We start from the raw sequence: 23,116 nt of genomic DNA on the forward strand, positions 1-23,116 counted from the left end.
TTGATGCATTTGTGGCGAATGAAGTTGCGGAATTCCATATCCGCTAGCAAATGAAGACGTCAAATTCTGGTGCCTTGCAAGCCACCTAAGATTCATTGCTTACTTAAGGCATATTTGGCCGAATCAGCCACCAACACCTGCGGCTGTCTGGTGTGATAGAGCTAACTCATTTGGCCAAAACCAACAAACAGACGCAATGCAGTGAAAACAAATGTTGTTTAATTACAAAATAATGCGTAAATGATGTGGTTGGTTTCATTCTACTTTTAGAGGTTTTTAGTATGAAATTAAAATTTGTTAACTTACTTATTTTGCTTTTAAGATAAGTATAAAAATAACTAAAATATTTATATACATATTGGGAAAGCAATTGGGACTTTCTTGGAATTCCACCGATAAAATTGATTAAAAAATCTTAAATAGAATAATATGTGTGAATTTTAAAAGCAAAGATATTTGAGAAAATATGTAGTTGATTTTTTTTCCTGAGATTCCGTAGCGTGCACGTGCCGGAATCTCTGAAATCCGGATTGTTTACGAATGGACGTATGACAACAGAGAGCGACTGAAGTGCAGACCAATGAGCACAAAACAGAGCGCAGGCGTAGAAACGAAAACTCGGCAACACTGGCCAATTCGAGCGGGCATAATTTTTGATTTTCCCACTGAATTCAACGGCTTAAATCGAAATTTTCCCTTTTTCACGGAGGAAATTAAAACGGAAAGGGCCCCCCTGCGTTGGAGTCAAGGGGTTATGTGAGCCCCTGTCCCCGGGGTAACATCGCAACATATGCAACAAGCGGCTTGAGTCCCCAAAGGTCCGAAAACCCCAACGAAAACGCTCCCATTTCGAAGCCCTTCATAGCCCCGCTGATATGGCGCGCACAGCCTCAGAAAAATTCCGGCATGCCATTCAGTATTCCAACGTTTAGTTCAACGGCAGACTCGCGCGCGTACGGTTCGAACAGAAAGAAAGCGGAAAAAGCGGAAGAAGCGACGGGTCCGCCGGATCGACCAGACTTTTCGATTCGCAGTGCTGCTGCTGCTGGTGGAAATTGTTGAAAAAATGATGGAAAATCAGCTTAGGGCAGGCGAAAAAGCCGCCGGCGTTCGATCGGTGTCGTAATTGAATTCGGGGCAGTGGATTGAAAATAAAATTGAATTTCGTGCCAAACAAACACGCAGCATTGAATAGAAAAACGATAAACTAGTCGTTAAATTGAATATACAAATTGGTGTTTTGATTAAAACTAATAAACATAAACACTGGAACTGAACCGCAAAGTAGCAGGCATAGCACAAGCGGAATTTATTTTTAAATACAATTTCTTTGTGTTTCGGTGCCTGCAATTGGCTGACATTGCTCATACGCCGAGTTGGTGCTGCGAGAAAGGGGAATATAGCAGCATAGTTCCTGGTAAGCGGTCTCCCATTGCCTCAAATATTTTTTGGTCTTTTCATTGCTTTTCCATATTAAACAAACATTGTTTTCGGGGGGAAATTAATTGCAAAGTATGCTCATAGCCAAAACTGAAATTGTTTTAGGGTCCAGCTGAATTCAAAGTTTATGCAAATTTGAGTAGCCAAAGTAATTACAAAACTGCTATTTGTGGACAACTTTCGGCTGCCCCGAAAACTTTTCCAGAAATTTAATTACTTCAATCGCTTAATCAAGCGATTAAACCAAATCTGAAAGATCAAACTGCAGGGCATGCCCCTGTACCCCTAATTTTCCACTCAATTTGAGCATCGAGTGCCACGAATCCAGTCTAGCGAAAAATAGTTAACGGATAGCCAAAAATCAACGCGGCCAATTGGCTTCGTCGATTTAAGGGTCCTCTGATGATCTCAGATTTGGGAAATCGCGTCGGAGAAACAAAATTCGTTTATTTGGCAATTAACTAGATTGCGTTCGTTTTTTATATGTTTAAAGCCCCCGAAAGCATATAATGTTTTTAAATTATGCATCATTTAGTTAACATCCTGTGCAATAAAATAAAAACTGCGCGCATTGGATTATCCCTTTGAGATTCTCACATGTGCACATTTCTGATGTTTATAATGCAAATAAACAAAATGTATTTATTTTCGGATTAAACTTATTTCAACCTTGAGGGGGTTTCAAGCCGTTTAAATTTAAGAAGCAACCGTTTGTTGAAAATTAAATTTAGCATAAATTTAAAAATAAATGGTATGCTTTTTTTTAGGGTATGTGAATCAATATCAATAAACAAAATTTTTTTTGTAATCAATTTTATTTAATTTATTAGCTTTCAAGAATCACTTTAAATCTTTTTAAACAAGGAAAAACCGCATATAGCAAATCAATTGTCGTTTCAATCAATGAAAAATGTATTAATTTAATTAAGATCTGCATACAATTGCAAATGTTTTAAAAGCAAATAACAGTTAAAGCCAAATAACTTGCTTTGTGGATTAATGAATTAATTGGCACTTTGATTAAGACCCAAATAATTATAATATTGCCATTTAATTAACTTAATGTGTCCACTTCAACCTTTCACTCGAATTTAGGAGTCACAAAATCGAAGTAAAGCACTTTGAAGTGAATCCGTTTGGCAAATAACAAATAGCTCACTTAATTGGTCCTCTGAGCCCCGAGCCATCTAACTCAATCAGAGGCTGCCAAAACTTTGCCGCTCCTAAATATTTAATGTCAACTATGATTAGTGAAGCCGCAAAATGTTGTGAAATGTCGGATGTGGTTGGAGGACGTAAACGTGGACGAGGACGAGGACGAGGACAAGGACTCTCTCAGTGGTTAACCGGATAAATGGCTGCTTTGCTGGGGCAAATGGACGCATCCGTATTGGAATCTTGACCTGTCCGTAATGGACGCTCCACAAAAGCCGCACCGACGGTCAGCTGAGCAAACCGAAATCCTTTCAACGCGAATTACTTTTGGTGGAGCAGGAAGGGGGATCCTCCGCATTAGTTCTGTAAGCCCTTAGTGGGCCGAAGGCCATTAGTTGGCACCCCCCAAAAAACGGCCTTTAAAGGTCCAGGCAGGCGTGAACGAAAGCAGGGATCTTTAAGCGAATGCGAATGCGAATGAGAATAAGTAATAAGCGAATGCCGTATGCTCCGTATGCTTCGTATGACCAGTGGTCCTGGTCCACAGTGCTGTCATGCATCAAAACATTTAATTAAATTGAAACCGATGCGGCATCCGCCCCACTGCTGACGTCTTTTCCAGGACATCCAAGGATGTGGGAGGGGTATGGGCATTGGGAATGGAGGGCGGAGACGTGTGTAACTTCGGCTCTCAGCTTTCAGCTGGACACCAGCTCACTATCTCCGCCCTATATGAATTTAAATGAGGGCAGTGCCAGTCCTAAACAAGTCCGTGATTCATGTACATATTTTAGCGGTGCTCAGTTAAGTTCGTCCTTCTTTTATGCAGCTTCAGTGAACTATGCACTGCCTTTCTCACAAAGGCTGGACATATTGCCACAGGGGTTTCTTTTAAGATGAATGGCTTAAATTGAAGGTATTGTTCATTTGCAAGGTCATAAAATAACATATCCAATACACAAATGCCCAATTTATTGGTCTTGCAACTTTGTATATCTAATTTAAACTTTTGTTACACAACTTGGCAAGGGGCAAATATTTATTTATGATTTTGCAAGAGCTAAGATAGCCGACTCAATTTATTAGTGATTTTTAAATTTACAAGGGATCAGGCTTACAAATTTAATTTAGGATTTAGACAATTTTTGCAATAAAAACTTAACTTCCTTAAGGCCTTAGTACAAAGGTTTGTTTAAGGAAAAGTTAATATCATATTCACTTAGTTAACCTAACATTACTACTCTTGAAAGATTATGTTTGACAATACTGGAGGACTTTGATAGCTTGACAAAAATCGTTCAGTACAGAAATCAATTTTAAAATAAGTAAATTACAATAGCCTCAGTTCTGGAGTCATTCAAAAAGAGAAAAGCAATTCAAATCAAAAATAAAGTGTACTCAAATTCCCTCTGGCATGGCCACTGGTGCTCGTTCTCATCTTTCCACACCGAGCAGAGATCTGACGGAAAATACACCGAATGAGAGTTAAGTGAAATGGGAGTGGGGACTATGCGACTATAAGACTGGGGGAATGTAGTTTGCCTTTCTGCACTTGCTCCGCCAAAGAGCCAACGCCTGTCTCCGCTTTGTTCCTCAATTTACACATAATTGCAATAAATTGACTAAGTGGGTGCCGGGGTATAAAATTTATTGTAGCCGTAGTCCAGAGCTCCAGACATTTGGGCGGAACTGCACCCGGTTATTTGGTTTCTCCACTCGGTTCTTGGAGTGCTGATAAGATAAGACATTGAAATACCCGGCTTCTCCGCTCCACATTTCACCTGTTTGCTATGGTTTATGTCCACTGCTGGTGATTGGGAATTGGAAATGGTTGAACAAGGGCGATTGGCCGTACAACAGGGCGTATGAGTGGTGTGAGTCGCATGAGGGCTGAAAGTATTTCTTGCACTCACTGCCAGGGCTTTTGTGGTTTCTCTGTGTGCCAGGAAAATGGCCTTAAATGGCACATAATACTTAGAACACACACTGGCCACCCTAAATTCCACTGAACTCTGTACACAACGAAATCAGAGAAATCCAGCAAAAATTTAATTTCAACATATTTGAGCCAGTGCGATTCATTTGTAAACATTTCTAATGCCTGTTATCTGTTATTGCCCATCCCACTTTAAAGGCAAATAAACCCGAATCGCTTGAACAATTAAATTCGCAGAAGCAACTTGTCCTGCCTCAACACAGCCATATATCTCCAAGTTCTCCAAGTACACATATATCCGATGTTTATATAGTATTTCAGCGTTTTTATCACCTCCGTTTATTTATATATTAAGGGGCATTGTTTAATTTTTGTGAATGTTATTGTTCTGGCTTGTTTTTCGGAAGGTGCGAAAGATGAATCCAGCTCGCAAATGAATTCTTGCTCGCAGCATTGTGCGGAGCTCATTAAACAATCATTTTGATGAATTTTATCCGCCTGCCGAGATTTGGGGGTCCGGAGGAGTTTGCCAACGCATGTGGCCAATTTGCAGCCCCTTACCATATATTTAATGCTCATTTTCTGCTTAATTGTTTCGCCAGTGCCAGTGTGTTCCTGTGTGCCTGTGTGCTTGTGGGGAAATTAAAAACGCTCGTTTAAGCCGGCAAAAAGGCGTTGGTAATTACAATTCAAGTTCACTTCCACTACCCCCAAAAATGTGCTTATTACGTTTCGTTTTGGTCCCACTTTTGGAAGCCTACGTTACTGCCCCAGCCCGTATTTTTGTTTTTTAATAAATTGTTTTAGAAATATACAGGCCGGGCGGCAGGAAGTGAAAGTACTGTGAATGTGGACCGACATGGCAGGATTCGGGGGTGGGAGAAAGGGGGGAGGGGAGGGCAGGGCACTAGGACAGCGCCCCCAACTCTTATTGACATACATATGTAGTGGCACATACACAATCGTATGCAGGGGAAAAAATATATTAAAACCAGTTTCTTATTTTTATTATATAACAAAAACTACCATCAATAGTTACGGGAATAACTATATTTTATTAAGATAACTTATTTAGGATCAACCTTAAAGACCACGCTATTGTACAATGCGAAACAATCAATAAAATATGAAATGTAGTCAAAAAACAAATTAATTGGAGATTTATAATAATGTTAAAATTTATGAAATACCTTTCAGGAACTTCTTATAAAACCTTAAAATATCTGGAGAGCTTACCAAAACACCATTACATTTTTTTTGTTAATAAACAGCTCAGTTGATAAGGATTATCTTTTATATTAAAATTTAAGTTTTCGAATTGTATTTTTAAAAGATAAACAAAAAATGTCCATATTTGAGATCATGTTAATTATATATTTAATTTGTTGTTATTCGAATTTAATAGATTTCGTATTTTATGTGAATTTCAAGCATTCAATTCTAAGCGATCTTTAAACTCAAAAAAAGACTTAAAAATGCATAAATAGATTTAGCTTTAACGTATTTAAAATAAAACAAATATTCATATTATAATTATGCCAAGAAAAAAATATTAGAAATATGGTTTTACACCGAAATCTAGTCTATTAATTATTATGTCAGCTATTTGTACGAATAAATCTACGCATTTGCTGACCAATTTAAGTGACTTTTCTCCCAGTGCTCAGCCAAGGGACTGGGCTGTCCACATAGACCCGCACTGTTTTGCTGCAGCCACACACTCCCACTCCCACTCCCACTCCCACAGACCCAACTTACAAAGACCCACCGACTAAACTCGTCTTTATTTCTCGGCGTTGTGCGCCTATGACTGTGCCACCCTGTACTTGACTTGTCAAACACAAAAAAGAAAAACTGCCGAGGGACCGGGAGAAAATGAACCTTTTATTCTCGGTCGTAATGAACGCTGCATGTGCTTTCCACGCTCCTGAAAAATATGTGGAATGTTGTAAGCGGCTGTGGCGAGTCGAAGGTCCAAGGGGAATTGCTTTGTTGTAGCAGGCAAAAAAAGGGCCTGCTACGAATTTACACATAATCAATACCAAAAAGGCCAATTTTGCTTTATTAAATTTAATATTTTAAAATTGCAAATCAGGCACTGCAGAAATAAAGTTAACTTACAAGCAAAACCACTAACAACTCGAAACTATTTTGAGAATAAGGGAAAATGTATAAGTTTTGAGTGGTGAAGCCAAAGTGAGCTCTATGTGAAAACTAGAATATTTACATTTTCCCCCATTTGAACAAGCTGGTCCAGAGTTCGGCAGACTTGGCTTATAAGTGTTAACCATGATGTTTTCAAAAGGCCCGACTGTGTCTGGAGGCACACTTCGCTCAACTACTAAGCTTCTAGATCTCTACTGTTGCTGTGTCTAGCTGGGGTTGATTTCATAAACAAAGACCTCGGAGGATAAATGCGAAACAATCGCGCGGGTCAGTGGGACAAATTTATTTAAACTTTGCGCTCTGTGTGATGGCACAACACGGCGTATACGCAACCCACGAGAATTTTCACTGTATCAGCACTTTCCATCACTTTCGGTGGCTGGCCATGGAACGTGACAGTTTGGCCATTTTTCAAGTTCACTGAAATGCCGAGCACAAAAATGCGAATCTAATTTTTTGCGATTATTGCAGAAAACGCAATTTGAACGGACATCAGTCAAAAGAAACCCCGAACTTTAAACAAACTTTTAAAAAACAGAAATGGTCGACCCAAAGTTGGTTGAGCATTTTGCTATTTTGGCAAATATTTGCTCACATCGCACGTTTATTTTGGGGGCGTGAAACGATCTGCCAATTATGGTGAACATTCCTTTTGAAGATTGTTTGTCTTTCATTAAGACTGCATCGCCTCATCGCCTGCTGCACTTCAGTGCCCAGTTGCCAGTTGCCAGTATCCATACAAAACCAGAACCAGAACCAACTTATCAATTTGCTTGTGGCATATGCTTTGTTTTGTCTATTTGTAGTCATTATTTGTAATCATTTTCTCGGCAGACAAGCTGCCGGCAATTGATTTTTGCCCGCCGCACTGTTTGTTTAATAGCTTTCGCCTTTGGAGAGCGGGTTGCAGCTTTGTTTCCAGGGGGTATCGATGCAACCTATTGACTTGGCTGATAAATTATTATTCCGGTACATAAACTAGTACACACGGAGAAAAAGGGAATCATTTGATATAACCAGATCAGAAATGCCTATCACTTTAATAGTTAATATTATTATAAAAATTATTGCTTAATTAAATATAAAAATATATAAGGATTTCACTTAATTAAGGCAATATTTAATTTTTAATATTAAATATTAAACATTATTCCTTGTACTCTAAGAGGTAACAATTCTTCCCTCACTGCTTGGTAGAAACAAAGTATAAACCTCGTAATATAAACGCTTTTAAGGATGCTAGGATTATCGTTTTGTTAAAGTTCAAGTGAAGCGACTGGCCGTCGCAATTATCTCGAGCTGCCAAGGACCGAGCTCAGTCATAATTGAAGGACGAACCAGTCGCTCCTGTGGAAGGGACATCCATTCGTCGTGGCCTTTCATAATCGACCAAAAGTAGAGACGAGAGACAATTGTTTGCGAGTCATCTGATACTCGAAAGGTAGGTAAATCTAGCTCAAGGGACGCATAAAAAGATACTGCTTCACTGGGTTTTTTCAATTGGATTTGAGCTATTTTCGTCCGCATAATGATGCACGAGGCTAAGGACATTAATATTTCTTTTTAATAAACAATTTAAACACAAATAATAATGTTCTTAGCCTTGAGCATCATTATGTGCACAAAAATAACTCAACTCTAAATGAAAGCTTTAGGGCTATTTATTTATAGCAATTACAATTAATAAAATGTAACATATTTAGAGAAATAAAAGCATTGACAAACTTTTGTATGTTTTTTGTTAGAAAAGTTGTTGTACCATAGAAAAATATTTTTAATTAAGAAGCTTAAGTTCCCATTCCGATTCCTGTTCATTAGCGTTTAGAGTCATAAATTAGTAGAGACCACGTTCAATATTATTGTCCCGAACACGAAAACAAACTTTCGTATTGGACAAATCGCCGGTTTTACTGCTGCGGACGTTTCCAAGGCATCCGGATTCACTAATGGCCACCACTTCTCAATCTCTTCAAGGCACACTTAAGGAACTTTGCCGTGAGGGAAGTCCTAATTCAGATTATTCAAAGAACTAGAAACAAACCACAGAAAACTTATGTTGAAGAGCAGGAGATAGGGCGCAAATGAGTCAGTCACGTACCGAAAAATGAAACAAAGTCAAGAAGAAATCAAAATCGATACCGAATACCTTCTTAAGCACGTTGAGGGAATGTGAAAACTTTCTACTGTAAATGAGCATCAAAAGCTTTGTTTTCAAACAACAGAACACGATGGCAACAAAGATCACAAAATAAAATAAAACATTCTTGAAATGAAATTAGATGTTCTTGTTACCGCTTTCTTTCCATTTTTCAGGTCGAGCAGTTGGCAAATGGAAAGCAAATAAGGAAAAGCGAAACGCAACATTAACTCGGAAATCCCTCAGTCAGGCTAAAGACAAAGCGAAAGTAGGTACTCCGGGGTGCGGAAAACGACATCAGCCATGGAGAACCGCAGTGACTTTGAGGCGGATGACTACTCCGACCTCAGCTGGAGCAGCTGGAGCAACTGGAGCACCCCCGCGGCCGTTCTTCACTCGGCCATGAGCAGTGTCCTCGCGGCTACCAACACAACTCCGCTTACCGATTTTGGCCAGGACCTCGGCCTGTCCACCAGCTCCTTCAATCACAGCCAAACGTGAGTCAAACTCGGATCCCTTCTAATGCTTAATTATGACACAGACTCAATTAATGTCCGAATACACGCACAAACACGGTTATCATAGCAGTGGCAGTGGCAGTCGCAGCAATTTCGATTTGGGGGTCTTTTTTTGATAAACTAATACAAATATTTCAATGATACATTACCGGAAAAGGGAACTGTATCGAAAAATATACATTGTTATAAAATATTGCCCCTTAAACTATTTAAGTAAAAATATGAAGCACTTTTAGGAACGTATATATGTTACAGTAAATCATAAGGCTACCTAAATACCATAAATAAAAAGGTTAACCAATTCATAACGAAACTTCTGTACTTTTCTTAGTACAAATTCAAAGTGCAAGTTAAATGAAAAAAAAAATCAGATCTGTAGTTTCTTAAAACATCTACACTATTTTAAATTTTTTAATTATTTAATTTCAATATTAAAATATATATTTTTTATGGATTTTTTTCTTCTAAAGTTTTTGATTAAAATGAGACTTTAATATTAGTAATTAGTAATGAAAGTTATTTAAACGGTTACATCCCAAGTACCAAATCGCAGTGTAAATTAAACGTTTTTGAAAGAGAGACCCAAGCCCCTAAAAATTCCAGCTTACTCCACTGCTCTTTGAAAGTGGAAAGGGGCGCTCTAGCTCCTAGATTTCGTGGCTTTTTGATGAGTCCTGTTGAGTTCGCCTCCGCTTCTGTTTTATGCCCCCACTAACGTGCATCTCTAATGACGCCTCCGTTCAGTTATTCCGCCATTCAGTCATTCACTCCGACAGTTCCGTTTAGTCCGTTTGTTCTTCACTTCCGTTTCGAATACATATTACGGCGCAGGGCTGGGTTCGCGGAAAGCAAACACATTTAATGCGGAGATACTTAGTGTATATACACAAGAAACTGCGGGCTCTATGCCATTCAATCCCATTCTTTGCTGGCTGAAGAAGCGTCGGCACTTTTTTTGGCAGACATGTCCCAAATTTACTGCCGTACCAGCAGCAAAAAATGGGGTTGTGCGACAGTCGTAGTCGGATAATTATTGGGATATGGCTGCGTCTGACGCATCGAAAATACATTTGGCGAATGACTCTGCTATTTTTGCGACCCGAAACTGCTATATATCCTTCAGGCAGTGCTCAACACTCAATCCTGTGACAACAGTGGCCAGTATCATTGGCTACTGCTGCCTTTCCCACTGCCATTTGCTTCTGAGTTGTCTATTTGTTTGCGCAGACACTACGTCCGATTTATGTGCAAATAAAGGGCAACCAAGTTGCCTAAAATTGGGAGAATTTTTGCACAAAAGATTTCGTGCATCAAAGCAAAAACATATTTGTACACATTTCACTGGAGTGGCAATATAACAATTTCATTTGCTCAAACTGTCCATATTCCCATAACAACTCATAAAACTGACATAGGTTAATTGCTCTCACAGGCTATTTTGAGAAGAGAATTCTCCTTATGAAAAATATATATTTAAGGGAGAGTTATACAATAACAATGGAACAATAGCAACTTTTGTTGAACAATTTCTATTTCTATTTTTGTTTTCCTTAATGTTCTTTCAACAACAATCCTGACTTTACAATATGCCAATAAAGTAAAATGAAAAGCGAAAATTCTCTGAACCAATATACCCATTTTTCCAGTAGATGTGCACTATTTAAACCACAACATCAATATCAACAAGCCTGGCAGCTCTGGGAGCAGAAGACATCAGTATAGTAGCAAACATTTTTTGTACTTTTTGTCATGATATTTTCATTTGCAGGAGGCTGCCTGAATTTTCTTCAATCCTCTGTTTTCCTACCCTGGCACTTCTCATTCCGTTTTTCGTTTTCCATAGGCCTATCTGAGCCCCACAAAACAAATCAATAATCCTCTTCGCATTAGGCCCTCGAACAAAGGAGACTTTATGTAAATCCCCGCCATTCATCATGCGAAAAAGGGGTGTATGTAAAGTGAGAATTACCTATGTGGGCATCTTTTTAATTGCTCTGAAGAGTGAATAAACAGAGCATTAATGACTGCCTAGCCAATTTAGTGCCATCTCCAGCACACAGCGTGCATATTAAATGACATGGCTGTTGTCCTGCCCCCCAAGTTTGCGTGTGTGTGTGTGTCCAATAGCAAACTAACCGGGCTGGGGCGTCACAAATCCGCTGGAGCGAATCTCAGGGTTCCCGGAGCCTCTATTTAAACACTCGCCTAGATGCGAACCTAAATAAACAAGTCGGGGCTCACGAAATATTAAAAAGATGACGACAACCGCCGATGAGTGAGTGGAGTCCCTTGCCCTCCGGCTGAACCCGATGTTTTATGTGGCAGACGGCGCTGCAGAAAAACACGGATTTGTCAACGCACGCACAATTACACACGCTTAATAGCTACAACATCCTGGAGTCGCACATATAGATGCACAAAGAGAATTAATTTACAAAGAATTTTTATAGTATGCAGAATATCATAAACCATAAATAAATAATCCGGAATTCCGCTGGACTTAATACGAATAACATTGTTTTTATTCAATAATTGTTTTAAGACCCTAGTAATTTCTAAAAAATGACCTAATTTTCTCAAAATCTATTTATTTAACATTTATAACATCTTTTTTTGTAGGGATTTCATGTCTTGTATGTTGCCAAAGGGTAATAAACGGTGTTTAACATTCTGAAATTTATACTTATTCTTATCCTTTATTAAATATTGGTTTTTTAAGACTTAAATGTGTATATAGTAGTTAGGTTTTTAAATATAAATGATTTTACAAAATTTTAATATGGGTTGTATCTGAAAATGCAGTTTAATTTATTAATTAATAAAATAGTCATGAATCAAGACAAAAAATAAAAAAAAATTGATTTAAACTAACAGAAATATAAAAAAAGATGAATTTGTATTGTAATTATGAAATTGAAACCAGAAAATTTAAATTTGACAAGCCTTTTATAGTATTTACCTAACAATAGTCTTGCCTAAGCACTTTTTGTGAGATTTTCTGCCAGTGTACATATGCTTGTAAGCTGAAAGCACCCATTCGCCTGCTTACATAGACACATCACCCACTTGGCACTCGACTATGGCCGTGAAACATAACACACACACTTAATCTCGATGTCACTAATTCCCCACTGAACCCCCTTACCCATTTACATCCGTATCCACATCCTCATCCACAGCCTATCCACAGACCTGCCCACCACCGTCAACGTGGAGGATGCGGCAGCGTCTATGGAGACGCGCTCGTTTGCATTTGTGGTCCCGTGGTGGCGCCAGGTGCTCTGGAGCATACTCTTCGGCGGCATGGTCATTGTGTCGACGGGCGGCAACCTGATTGTAGTCTGGATTGTGATGACGACCAAGCGGATGCGGACGGTAACCAACTATTTTATAGGTGAGTGCGTAGGCTTATTTACCTGCCAGTCGGGTGTCCGTTGCGTATACGCGATAAAAATCACTCATACGGCATGTTAGCTAAAACTAAACTAAACTTAACTAAACATTTTGAAAGCCCCAGCCCCTAACCAATATTTTCTGAAAGTCAAACAGTTCGTCTTACTTAGTCAGTAATCACTGAAGTTACTTCTGAAAACTACTCTTATTTAATTTAAACATTTTACTCCAACTAAAAACTTAATATTTCTTCTTCGGTGAGTCCAGTTAAGGTCGACGAGCTTTTAACAGGAACGTAGGGTCTTTTTTTTAATATTCTCCCGGGTAGAAGAAGGCTGGATTACCCAGTAATGGCTACTGCACCGTGGAGCACTTTAAGAGCAACTGGCCTTCCCTCGCCTGCATTTTTCATGCGCCCTGTTGCACCTCGCAGATATTAACTTTACAACCCTTCAATCTTCCACCGTCGCCAATTTTGTTTGTAAGCGAGGTAGAAGCACCGTCCGGATGGCATTTGATTTAATTTCCTCAGCTTTGGGCATCAAATCCAGTTATGAAGTTTGCCTTCTAAAGTCTAAGCTCGGCTTTCATTAATTGAATATGCTTTTAGTCACGTTCAAGAGTGCATTAAATTTTCAATCTGGCAAATCTCATGCACACACTAATCACACTTTAAATAATTTAAATGCATGCTAAGACAGGCAAAACTCGTCAAAAGTTAGCGAAAGTTTTCACAAAGTTTCTTATCGTAATGACAATGACGACATTTTGTCCCAGGGATGAGTAGTTCAGCCACTTTTGAATACCTGATTGCCGGCTTTATGTATGCGCAATTATTTTAATACAATACCCAAGAAACTTAGGATGGGAAGCAATAAAACGAACCTGGAATTGATTCCGTTTTGCCAGCTTACCACTAATCCAGCTCTTCTGTTCGACGGGCCCCAGCCAGGTACTATATAACGAATAACAATGGGGAAGGCACCGTGTCCTTCACTTTCCTTTCATTCGTCTGACTTGGTAATGATTATTATTATTACGTAAACTAAATGACCGTTGAGCTCGCAAGGCTTTGGCAAAGGCATTTCGAATTTGCATTTATAAATACGCATTGGCCATCATTATGAGTAACAAGTTCTGACGTTTTAATCATTTTTGGGCACACAAATTTCAAATTCACATCACAGCCATCTGGAGGAGCAGTTCGTCCGCCCATCGAGGTGGTTGAGTTTGTGGGGGAAAGCCAGTCACCGGATGATAATCTTCTTTGGGTTCATTATCAATGCGTATTTGCATCTTTTGTTTGAGTTCCTTGGTTAGAGTATCGCTTCTTCCAAGAGTCTTTTCATATTTTTATTTGGAATGTCAAAGGAAAACTCTTGTAACTATAAGTATTTCTTTGTACATTTTTAGACAGAATTAATGAAGGGATTTAAAAAGAAAAAATTAATCAAGATTTTAAAGCGGATTTATTTTCTTTATATATGCATATTATATTATAAGCTTAAAAAACACCAAAAAATCAAAATGATCTAAAAAGTACTGTCCGAATGGACAACTTTTGAGGAAATGTATATAATTTAGTTAATTTAGACACTTTTTAAGTTATTTATCCATAAATGTGGGTCATTTTGATACTTTTTGATCATTCTGAAAAAGAAAAGGTGAAAACTTATATTAATATGTATATTAATTTTTTTTTTTTTTGTCAATTTTTATTGGTTTATTATTTGGTTTATTTTGGAAAAATTTGAGACACTGTACCTTGAGTTTTAAAAAAGGTTGCAAATTTTATTTAAATTCTACAAAAATGTATAGCTCAAAATAATGTTATAACAGTTTTAATGGGGTTTTGTTTAATTTCATAAATGTTTTCCTTGTTATCCGCGAGTGAGTGTGCCCCCTGTGAAGACTAAGCGCCTAAAAAGTAAAATTTTGTTATTAATTAAAATGGGCCTGAATCGATATTTGGGTACGTGGCTGACAAAACCGAGCCCCGGGGAAAATGGCGGCCAGATATCTATACTATATAGCCATAGTCAACGGCCCCGGGAGCCAGGTCGATTGTTAGGATGCGACACGTCGCCTCGTGTCATGTTGTAGGCGTCATAGGACATAGGACTCACAGGACTCGCAGGAGCGGAGAATAACATGAGGACACGGGCTAATGTTCGGCAAAGGACATTTGTTTCATTGTAGGTGCTGTTGTGCTGTTTCGTGATGCTTTTTATTCTCCGCCACTTGGTCGCCTTATCTCCAGTAGATAATGAAAAGTAAACAATGGCGGGGCCAGCCGGCAGACTTTTCCTTTCCAGCGCTTCCATTTTCTTTTCTTGGCCCCTCTTATTGTCTATGGCTGCTGATTCATTGGCATGTAAATCGCTCCATGCAAATGAAATACAATAAAAGTGTACCACGAAACGAATTCCTTCCTACGTTGACATGTATACAAAGTATACCTATATACTTTCGTTTCCTGTTTCCCGTTGAATTTTATACAAATATGCGGGTGAAAGTGCACTTTATTCCTCTCTAATTATAAATGTACTGGGCATAAGTAAAAGGTAAGTCGTCTGTCGGGATGATGGGTTTTATTGTTTTATTTCGGCCCTCGAAGGTTGTAATTATAAAAATTCTTTGTTGTTTGTTTTGCATAATTTGTTGCTTCTGCCACTCGACCAGATACAAGTGATTGCTCGTCTCTGTCTTTTCCGGTTGTTCAGTGAATCTCTCCATCGCGGACGCCATGGTGTCCAGTCTGAACGTCACCTTTAGCTACTACTACATGCTGGACAGCGACTGGCCCTTCGGCGAATTCTACTGCAAGTTGACCCAGTTCATCTCCATGCTGAGCATCTGCGCCTCCGTGTTCACCTTAATGGCCATCTCCATCGACAGGTGAGTGGATTGAGGCATTATGAGCGAATGCTTAACTTAAACTCTTCTTCATATGCATATCCGACCTACCGAGACCCTTATCAATCAAGCTCAAAAACATAGGCCAAATAACCCATTCGTTTTAATAGGATTTCATAGGGCTGCAGACATGAAAACACAATTCGATTGCCTGTCACAATGCTCAGAATAAAAACCCATCAAAATACGTGTTCATGTTCTCCTAAGAACATTAATAAACAATGTTCCAGCTACTTAGGCTGAAACACTTATTGATGGTTCATCTGTTTGAAATATTGAGAGGTTAAATCAAATCATTCTCTCTAGTAAACAAAATAACCGACAAATTACTTGAAATGTTTTAAATTTTGTTTTTTAACGCTCGGTTTGCTAGGGAAGCGTAATCCCTTTCTTGTTAAGCGCGTTTTCACGAATGTTGAACTGTTTATAAACAATTCCTTATTTACTGAGTCCCAAATATTTGTTGACGATTTATTGGTTCAAAATCGAATGCATTCATATAAATTAAAACATACTGTCAAAAGCTCCGTTTAAACATTTAGCACAGATTTTTTTATTGAATCTCGTAAACAAATAAATCAAGAGAATAGCTTCGGAAAAAGTCTTAAGAAAAAACAAGTTAATACATAATGTGTCAGCTGCTTGGGCCAAAGCAATAAGTGAAAACTTATGTATTGGAAATCCTGGACAAATAAATAATGTTTTAGTCTACTAAAACAAATTGTTTACCAATGCTGCAAAGTACAGCACATAAATAATGTTTCTTTTCAGCACATAAATTAAATTAATGCCTAGTCAACGAAACAGCTTCATTTAATGATTTTTATTCAGAAGCCATTGAAATGTAATCCGTTTAAAGTCCACGGAAGTCTCTACTAAATCCTTAACGCATAAATACAAAAGACAGCAAAATACGACACATAATTCCATTTGGCTATTAGGTTTCTATAAAAACTTGCTTAATGACTCCAACCTTTAATGGCATGTCGTGATCCGATGAATCCCCACCATGCAGGCCAAAAATTCAGCAGATTAAATTACTCTTCAGTAATAGCACGCTCTTGCTGTGGCGTTCCCATTTTAATAACATTTTATGAAGCCTTTTTTTTTGTGGGTGACCTCGTGCATTTCGATAATCAGCTTATAGTCAGGTGCCTCTTCGGCAAAAAGTTTTCCGCAGAGAGGGCTCGCGTTGTTGGAAATTGTTTTAAAATGGCACCTCACCTCTGTTTCGCAGGTACGTGGCCATCATCAGGCCGCTGCAGCCGCGGATGAGCAAGCGATGCAATTTGGCCATTGCGGCAATCATCTGGCTGGCCTCCACGCTCATCTCCTGCCCCATGATGATCACCTACCGGACGGAGGAGGTGCCGGTCAAGGGCCAGAGTCCACGGACCGTCTGCTATCCGGAGTGGCCCGATGGCATGACAAACCATTCGAGACTGGAGTCCATGTGAGTATCCTTCGTCCTTTCGCGGCGAAAACATCGAGTGCTCAGCTCAGCTCAGTCGAATTTATGCCAGTCGAATCTGTCAGAGCTTGTTAGCCAATTCCACTACAGTTGGGACGAGAAAAACACCTTTCGTTTGTACACTGCAAACAATTTGAATAAAATTCGTTTTCTTTCAAGCATTGCAATTCCTATTACTGACCATATTGTTCTATCAAGAACTGAAGATATTTAGGGATACAGTTAAAGGGTTACAGTAAAGGGTTAAAAGGGATTAGATTTTAAGTATTTAACATATTTTTGGGATTCTGTATATATTTTATTCACTTTCGAAACTTAAGAGTTTATAATAAAGGAAAAATGTATACAGATTTTTACTATATTTGTCCTATTTTGTTTAGTTGTGTTACAACAAATAAGTTCAAGATGCTATTTTTGGTTATGACAAATGATGTAATAAAAGTGCATAAAAATGTAATGAAAGAAAACAATTTGAAACCCAACCACCAAAAGATATTGGAGTATCACTTTACCATAATAGCTTTACTGTTCTTTTGTGGCTTTTGAAATTAAAAAAATGGTTTAAAGGCATAATTTTGTATGTAACAATTTTTGGGTACATGCTTTGATTTTTGAAGATTTTCAAAGTACCTTTAAATTGGGTCCGGTGCATAGAAAAAACGTTCGTAGAAAAACTCCATCGCGATGAAGGTGTAAATCAAAAATCACAGCGTCGTCCAAGTTGGAGGTTGCACATGCAGCTTCAGGATCTGAAGCTGGGACATGGGGATGTGATGGGATGGGATGGGATTATCGGTGATGGGGTCGTAAAAGCGGACATTCGGAGACAAAACTGAACCGAGAAGTTCGCATAAAAAACAAATGGCAGAGTGGGTGGTTGGGTGGTTGGGTTGGTTTTTTGTTTTGCCTGGGGGCCAAAAATCAGGAAGAGGGGCAAGTAAAACGTGTTGCTTTTACAGCCATTTTGTATGGCAATTTGGTAGCAGTTGGTGTCCCGCATGCCGCATGCCGCGTCCTGCGTACCCAGTACCCAGTGTTATGCATTGTGTCACACTTGCAAGGCCATTAATTTTAGATTCATTCCAAATTGCTACTTGCTCAATAAAAAATAAAACAAAAGCCAAAACAAGCCATGGCAGCAACAATGTCCGATGGAGCGTTAGGATAGGGGATTTTAAAAGCATTGCTCGACTAACTGTAGGGCTTGTAAACACGGTGTCTGATCTACTATTTGTGCGCCTTTGTCGTCGTTTAGCTACAACATCCTCATCATCATTTTAACCTACTTCCTGCCCATCGTTTCGATGACGGTCACCTATTCGCGTGTGGGCATCGAGCTCTGGGGATCCAAGACCATTGGCGAGTGCACGCCTCGCCAGGTGGAGAATGTGCGCAGTAAACGGAGGGTAAGTCCCCATTCCTGATTCCTGATTCCTAAATTCCCGATTCCCTATATGACACATTTTTTCAAACAAGACATTTTTAATAAATTTCAAATGGATTGCCCCCAAATTTCCCCAAGCTTCAAATTATTTGTAGTTAATTTTGAGCTGTTTTCATAAGTAATGTTTTTATAGTGGCTTCAGTTGTAACTCAATGTTTATTGCTTTTCCGAAAACTTATGTTTAGTTTGGCATCCTGTGTTGATGCTTAGTGTTCAGGTTCAATTTACCAGCTGTCCCTGAAAGTCGTTAAAGTTTAATGGCAATGAGTTCTGTTGAACAATTAAATTCAATGGAATTTTTAATGTTGTAGACAGAAATTGTTATATCTATTTGCTACAAAATATAATAATGTCTCTTAAAAATAATGTCTCTTAAATAAACAAACGTAAACTTTCCTCAGGTGGTGAAGATGATGATTGTGGTCGTCCTGATATTCGCCATCTGTTGGCTGCCGTTCCACAGCTACTTCATCATCACATCCTGCTATCCGGCCATCACCGAGGCACCCTTCATCCAGGAACTCTACCTGGCCATCTACTGGCTGGCCATGAGCAACTCCATGTACAACCCCATTATATACTGCTGGATGAATTCGCGGTAAGTAGCTGAATCGATTGACACTTGAGTGCCATGTCCATGTGGTCGCCTTAACCCACAACAAATTGGATAATTTGCGGTTGAATTAGCACGATTAGGGTACAAAGTGCAGTGCCACTCAGGACACCGACATCTCGGCAAGAGACCCGTCGACAGATTAGTTGATTGGTTAACCGACTCCCCGGAAATAAATGAGCCCGTCATCATTACCACAGAGAAGGCAGGCTCAATGTTCCCGCGGTTAGTGGTTGTCACTGTCTCGCACTTTCAGTATAGTTTGTATATATATGACCACATGATTCCGGCAAACTGACATACAACTGCGGTCGAAATGAAAGCAGAAATGTTTACATATGTACAAAAATCAGATTGGTTATGTTGAAGAATGGTTTAAATATTTATTATCTATATATAATTAACTGCGCCTTAATTTAAGCTGATTTTAAGGCTCATTAAAATGTACATAAAAATGCATTTAAATGTATTTTTCCTTAAATTTATGCAGCACAATTTAAAGCAATTAAATTCAAGCCTTCCAAAAAATAAACAAATTTTAAAAAGTTTTTTTTGACTATTTTTGCATATACTTGCATTTTATGCAAGTTGCCTAAGTCTCTTAGCAATTATCCTTTACCCAACAGATAGATTTTACTGAGCAATCATTTTTGAGAAATAATTTTAAATAAAATGAAATTTGTAAAACAACAAAAGCCACCGTCATATTTATTCAACCGCAGTCGTGGGTGTGAAACAAAAGACGTGGCTCCAACATATATAGCCGTACAAATTGGCAGTCGGTGTTCGCGCGTCCGTGTCCGGAAAAACGTAGCGGATTGCAATTAATTCCGCTCAGTCAGCGGATATTTGACTGATGGGGAAACGCCGGACTGGAACGAAGCCGGATAATGGGTCTTCTACGTGGCAAAAAAAAAAACATTCCGGCCGGCACGTGAGACTGGCTGCCCAGGATCATTCAGGCAGCTCCAGTCAATTGATGGCGCCCCATATGCAAATGATGACGACAACGACAATGAAGGTCTTTTTTTATATTTACTACCCATGGGGAACACGGAGATATTAAGTTGCCGCGTTGGCCCGTAAAAGACACTCCCGTTACACTATAGATTATATGAGTAAGCGGTGTCCAGGTCGATATACTAGCATAGTGTGTACATGAAGGGGTATCGAACAAAGCCAACAGAAAAAGCTGCTCATAAATAAAACAAGTTGAGGTGTTTCAGGGTTTGTCGCAATGGCAATCCATAAATCTTTTCAGGGATATTGCTTGTTATACTTGGTAGATATTAAAACAAATTTTGTATTCTAACAGAACAAAATTAAAGCTTAAAACCTTTGGTAGTTAACAACGATTTACATATTAAAGTAGCTTAAAATATGACTCTAATATTATGTATTGTCTTAGCTTTCGCTATGGTTTCAAGATGGTTTTCCGCTGGTGCCTCTTTGTGCGTGTAGGCACGGAGCCCTTCAGTCGACGGGAGAACCTGACATCCAGGTACTCCTGCTCCGGCTCTCCGGATCATAACCGCATCAAGCGCAATGGTAGGTTTAGCCGCTGGCAATTGGCATGACAAAAGGATGGAACGCTAATGAGTTTTTTGCTTTGATAGATACCCAGAAATCCATACTTTATACCTGCCCCAGCTCACCGAAATCGCATCGAATTTCGCACAGCGGTGAGTTTGGACCCTGGGCCCACGATAAGTGGATAAAAAAGGGTGGTATCTAATTTTTCTTCAATAATTTAATTCACAGGAATAAATCGCAATGCCACGCTGAGGAGTAGTCTACCGGCGGAGTCGAAATCAACTGGCGGAGGACACAGGAAGAGGATGTCCTATCAGCAGGAGCTGCAGCAGCGTTGGTCGGGTTCGAATAGTGCCACCAACAATGGTGCCAGCAGTACGGCCAACACCACACAACTGCTCTCCTGACAGCCGGCCATCGCCATCCAGGTGGTGCCGCCGGAGAGCCTGGAGATGCAGACCCAGATTGTCTGCTCTTCGCCCTACAACAACAACTACCGACGCACCAATCCTGGAATGGGCGAAAGGGACTCGTCCGAAAATGACAAAACCTGGCTCTAAGCTTATTTAAGGTCTCGAATTCATATTTCTACAAAGGTCATTGGAGTTAATTGGAAGCCTAGAAGCCCAGAAGCCTGGTAGCCAATTAGACTATATTACAATTCATTCTTGAAGAAACCAAAGCTAAGTTAACGTCCTTGCCCCTCGAACATATCAGATATAGCTGGATTACAGACCGTAACCCACTAATTGGGAATTTTCAATCAAAAATAGGTTGCAAGAAACCCAATACTCTGTTGTACTTCAGTGCAAATGGTTGTTGGGACAAGGAAAATCGAAATTAAACTGCTACAAAGCACTTTTGAGCCGAAAAGTGGGTTTCCCATTAGGCTAACTGATCCATTTGTGTCACTGTAAATATTCGGATTGGTTCCTACAAACTGTGTGTTTTTAATTCTTCTCAACGCTTTACGGCTGCTTGCTTAAGTTGTAACAAATAAACAAATGACTATGAGTGTGAATGTACGTGTAAATATAAATGTATGAATTTAAATGTTATTGCGAATAAAGCGACTTGCTCCATCACCGAGTTGTTCTTAGATGTATTGGGTTTCCGGACTGTCAACGGCCTAAAATGAGTACGGCAGCGACTCTGTTTATTCAGCTATTCCATCCATATTATATTCGGAGTGTGAATGCGGAATGGGGAATGGGGAACGGGGAATGCGAGCTGACAGGAGTGGCAAACACTGTTGCGAATCTAGCCAGAATGGAACCTCCAGCGAGGGTGTAAGACAAATTTAAATATGAATAATCCAAGTGCCTAGGGCGACTGAATAAAGGCCTGAATACGGGCGTATTTGAATGCACATGTGCCTGTGTCTAAGCGAGTTATGCCCACAAGCCATCTTTGCCGGCTGGCGTATCAATTTTTTATCAGTAACCATTTTAGAGAAAATTGCATTTGATTTTTTTTTGCTTTATGTGCTCGATGTAAGCACTTTCCCGAACCAGCAGAGCATAAACATATATTTGGAGTACAGGGGGTAAAGTCTTCAACTCACTTAATTCCACATTGCTCTATTCCTATAAGCTATGAATAATTCGGTTGTTTTTCATACCTATCAAGCTGGAGAACAAGGGTCTTACAGAATTGTGAAGTGTGAAAAAGGAACAAGGGTAAATGTTGTAAAATTTTAGTTGTTTACGGGCTGACAAATGGTAGACTTACCCAAAATGCTAATGTAATTACTTGTAAGCTCAAGCACAGAACAGGGTATTTCCAAGTCGTGCATAATCCGTATTATTATTTTATTTTTCTTTGTCAAATCCCACAATAGCATGTTTTTAAATCACCAGAGGATTGTTTTCAAAATATTTGCATTAGCGAAAGTCATACGACTTCCTACTTTGACGAGATATACCTGCTTTCCTTTTTCCATATATTTATATTTCTTGAAAAGGTTTTAAGTATGGCCTCTTTTGATGGCAACAGGAACCTGCTAAAGGGTTTCCAGGGCATAGGCGTAGCCTTGGTTGGGAGAACTCAGTCGGGAGGACAAGCGTTCTTTACATATATGGACCCCAAAAAGTTATTTTAACTTGGTTAGCATATAATAAACATAACAGTGAGTATACAAAAGTTGACAAAAAAATAACAAAGATATATACAAATAAGTCCTTGTCATTACGATTCTCAAAAGTTCAATATGGGCTTAAAAAAGGCATATCCGTAATGTTCTCAGTTTTGCAGCTTATTTTAATTAGGTATTCGGCTCCCTTTTTAATGGTATATGAAAGTTCCTAAGTGCGTTCAAAATGGAAGGGTATAACATTTCTGTATTAGTTTTAAGCCGAGTAATGTGGTATTTAAACTTCCGTTTGATGACCACTA

The 23,116-nt window shown here is 39.1% G+C and overlaps 1 protein-coding gene and 1 long non-coding RNA gene across 2 annotated transcripts; one reads left to right on the plus strand and one right to left on the minus strand.

Moving 5' to 3' along the window:
• Positions 1 to 946: 946 nt before the first annotated feature.
• Positions 947 to 21,807, plus strand: LOC128266281 (tachykinin-like peptides receptor 99D). Its single transcript, XM_053002687.1, has 10 exons — positions 947 to 1,417; positions 9,011 to 9,331; positions 12,532 to 12,746; positions 15,469 to 15,643; positions 16,899 to 17,114; positions 18,388 to 18,538; positions 18,978 to 19,174; positions 20,598 to 20,737; positions 20,806 to 20,871; positions 20,951 to 21,807. Exons 2-10 carry the CDS (start codon positions 9,138 to 9,140, stop codon positions 21,127 to 21,129), a joined length of 1,533 nt encoding a protein of 510 aa, XP_052858647.1. The 5' UTR covers positions 947 to 1,417; positions 9,011 to 9,137; the 3' UTR covers positions 21,130 to 21,807.
• Positions 8,455 to 9,127, minus strand: LOC128266282 (uncharacterized). Its single transcript, XR_008269047.1, has 3 exons — positions 8,990 to 9,127; positions 8,796 to 8,900; positions 8,455 to 8,726 (listed from the first exon to the last, which is right to left on the minus strand). It is a non-coding gene; the product is annotated as an uncharacterized LOC128266282 (long non-coding RNA).
• Positions 21,808 to 23,116: the final 1,309 nt, after the last annotated feature.

This window comes from Drosophila gunungcola, chromosome 3R (assembly GCF_025200985.1).
Source record: "Drosophila gunungcola strain Sukarami chromosome 3R, Dgunungcola_SK_2, whole genome shotgun sequence".
Classification (NCBI taxonomy): Eukaryota; Metazoa; Arthropoda; class Insecta; order Diptera; family Drosophilidae; genus Drosophila; species Drosophila gunungcola.

Coding starts and splice junctions, on each gene's coding strand:
- LOC128266281 (XM_053002687.1), top strand. CDS start 9,138: ATGGAGAACCGCAGTGACTTTGAGGCGGATGACTACTCCGACCTCAGC. Junction 12,747..15,468: donor GGTAACCAACTATTTTATAG/GTGAGTGCGTAG, acceptor CCGGTTGTTCAG/TGAATCTCTCCATCGCGGAC. Junction 20,738..20,805: donor TAACCGCATCAAGCGCAATG/GTAGGTTTAGCC, acceptor TTGCTTTGATAG/ATACCCAGAAATCCATACTT.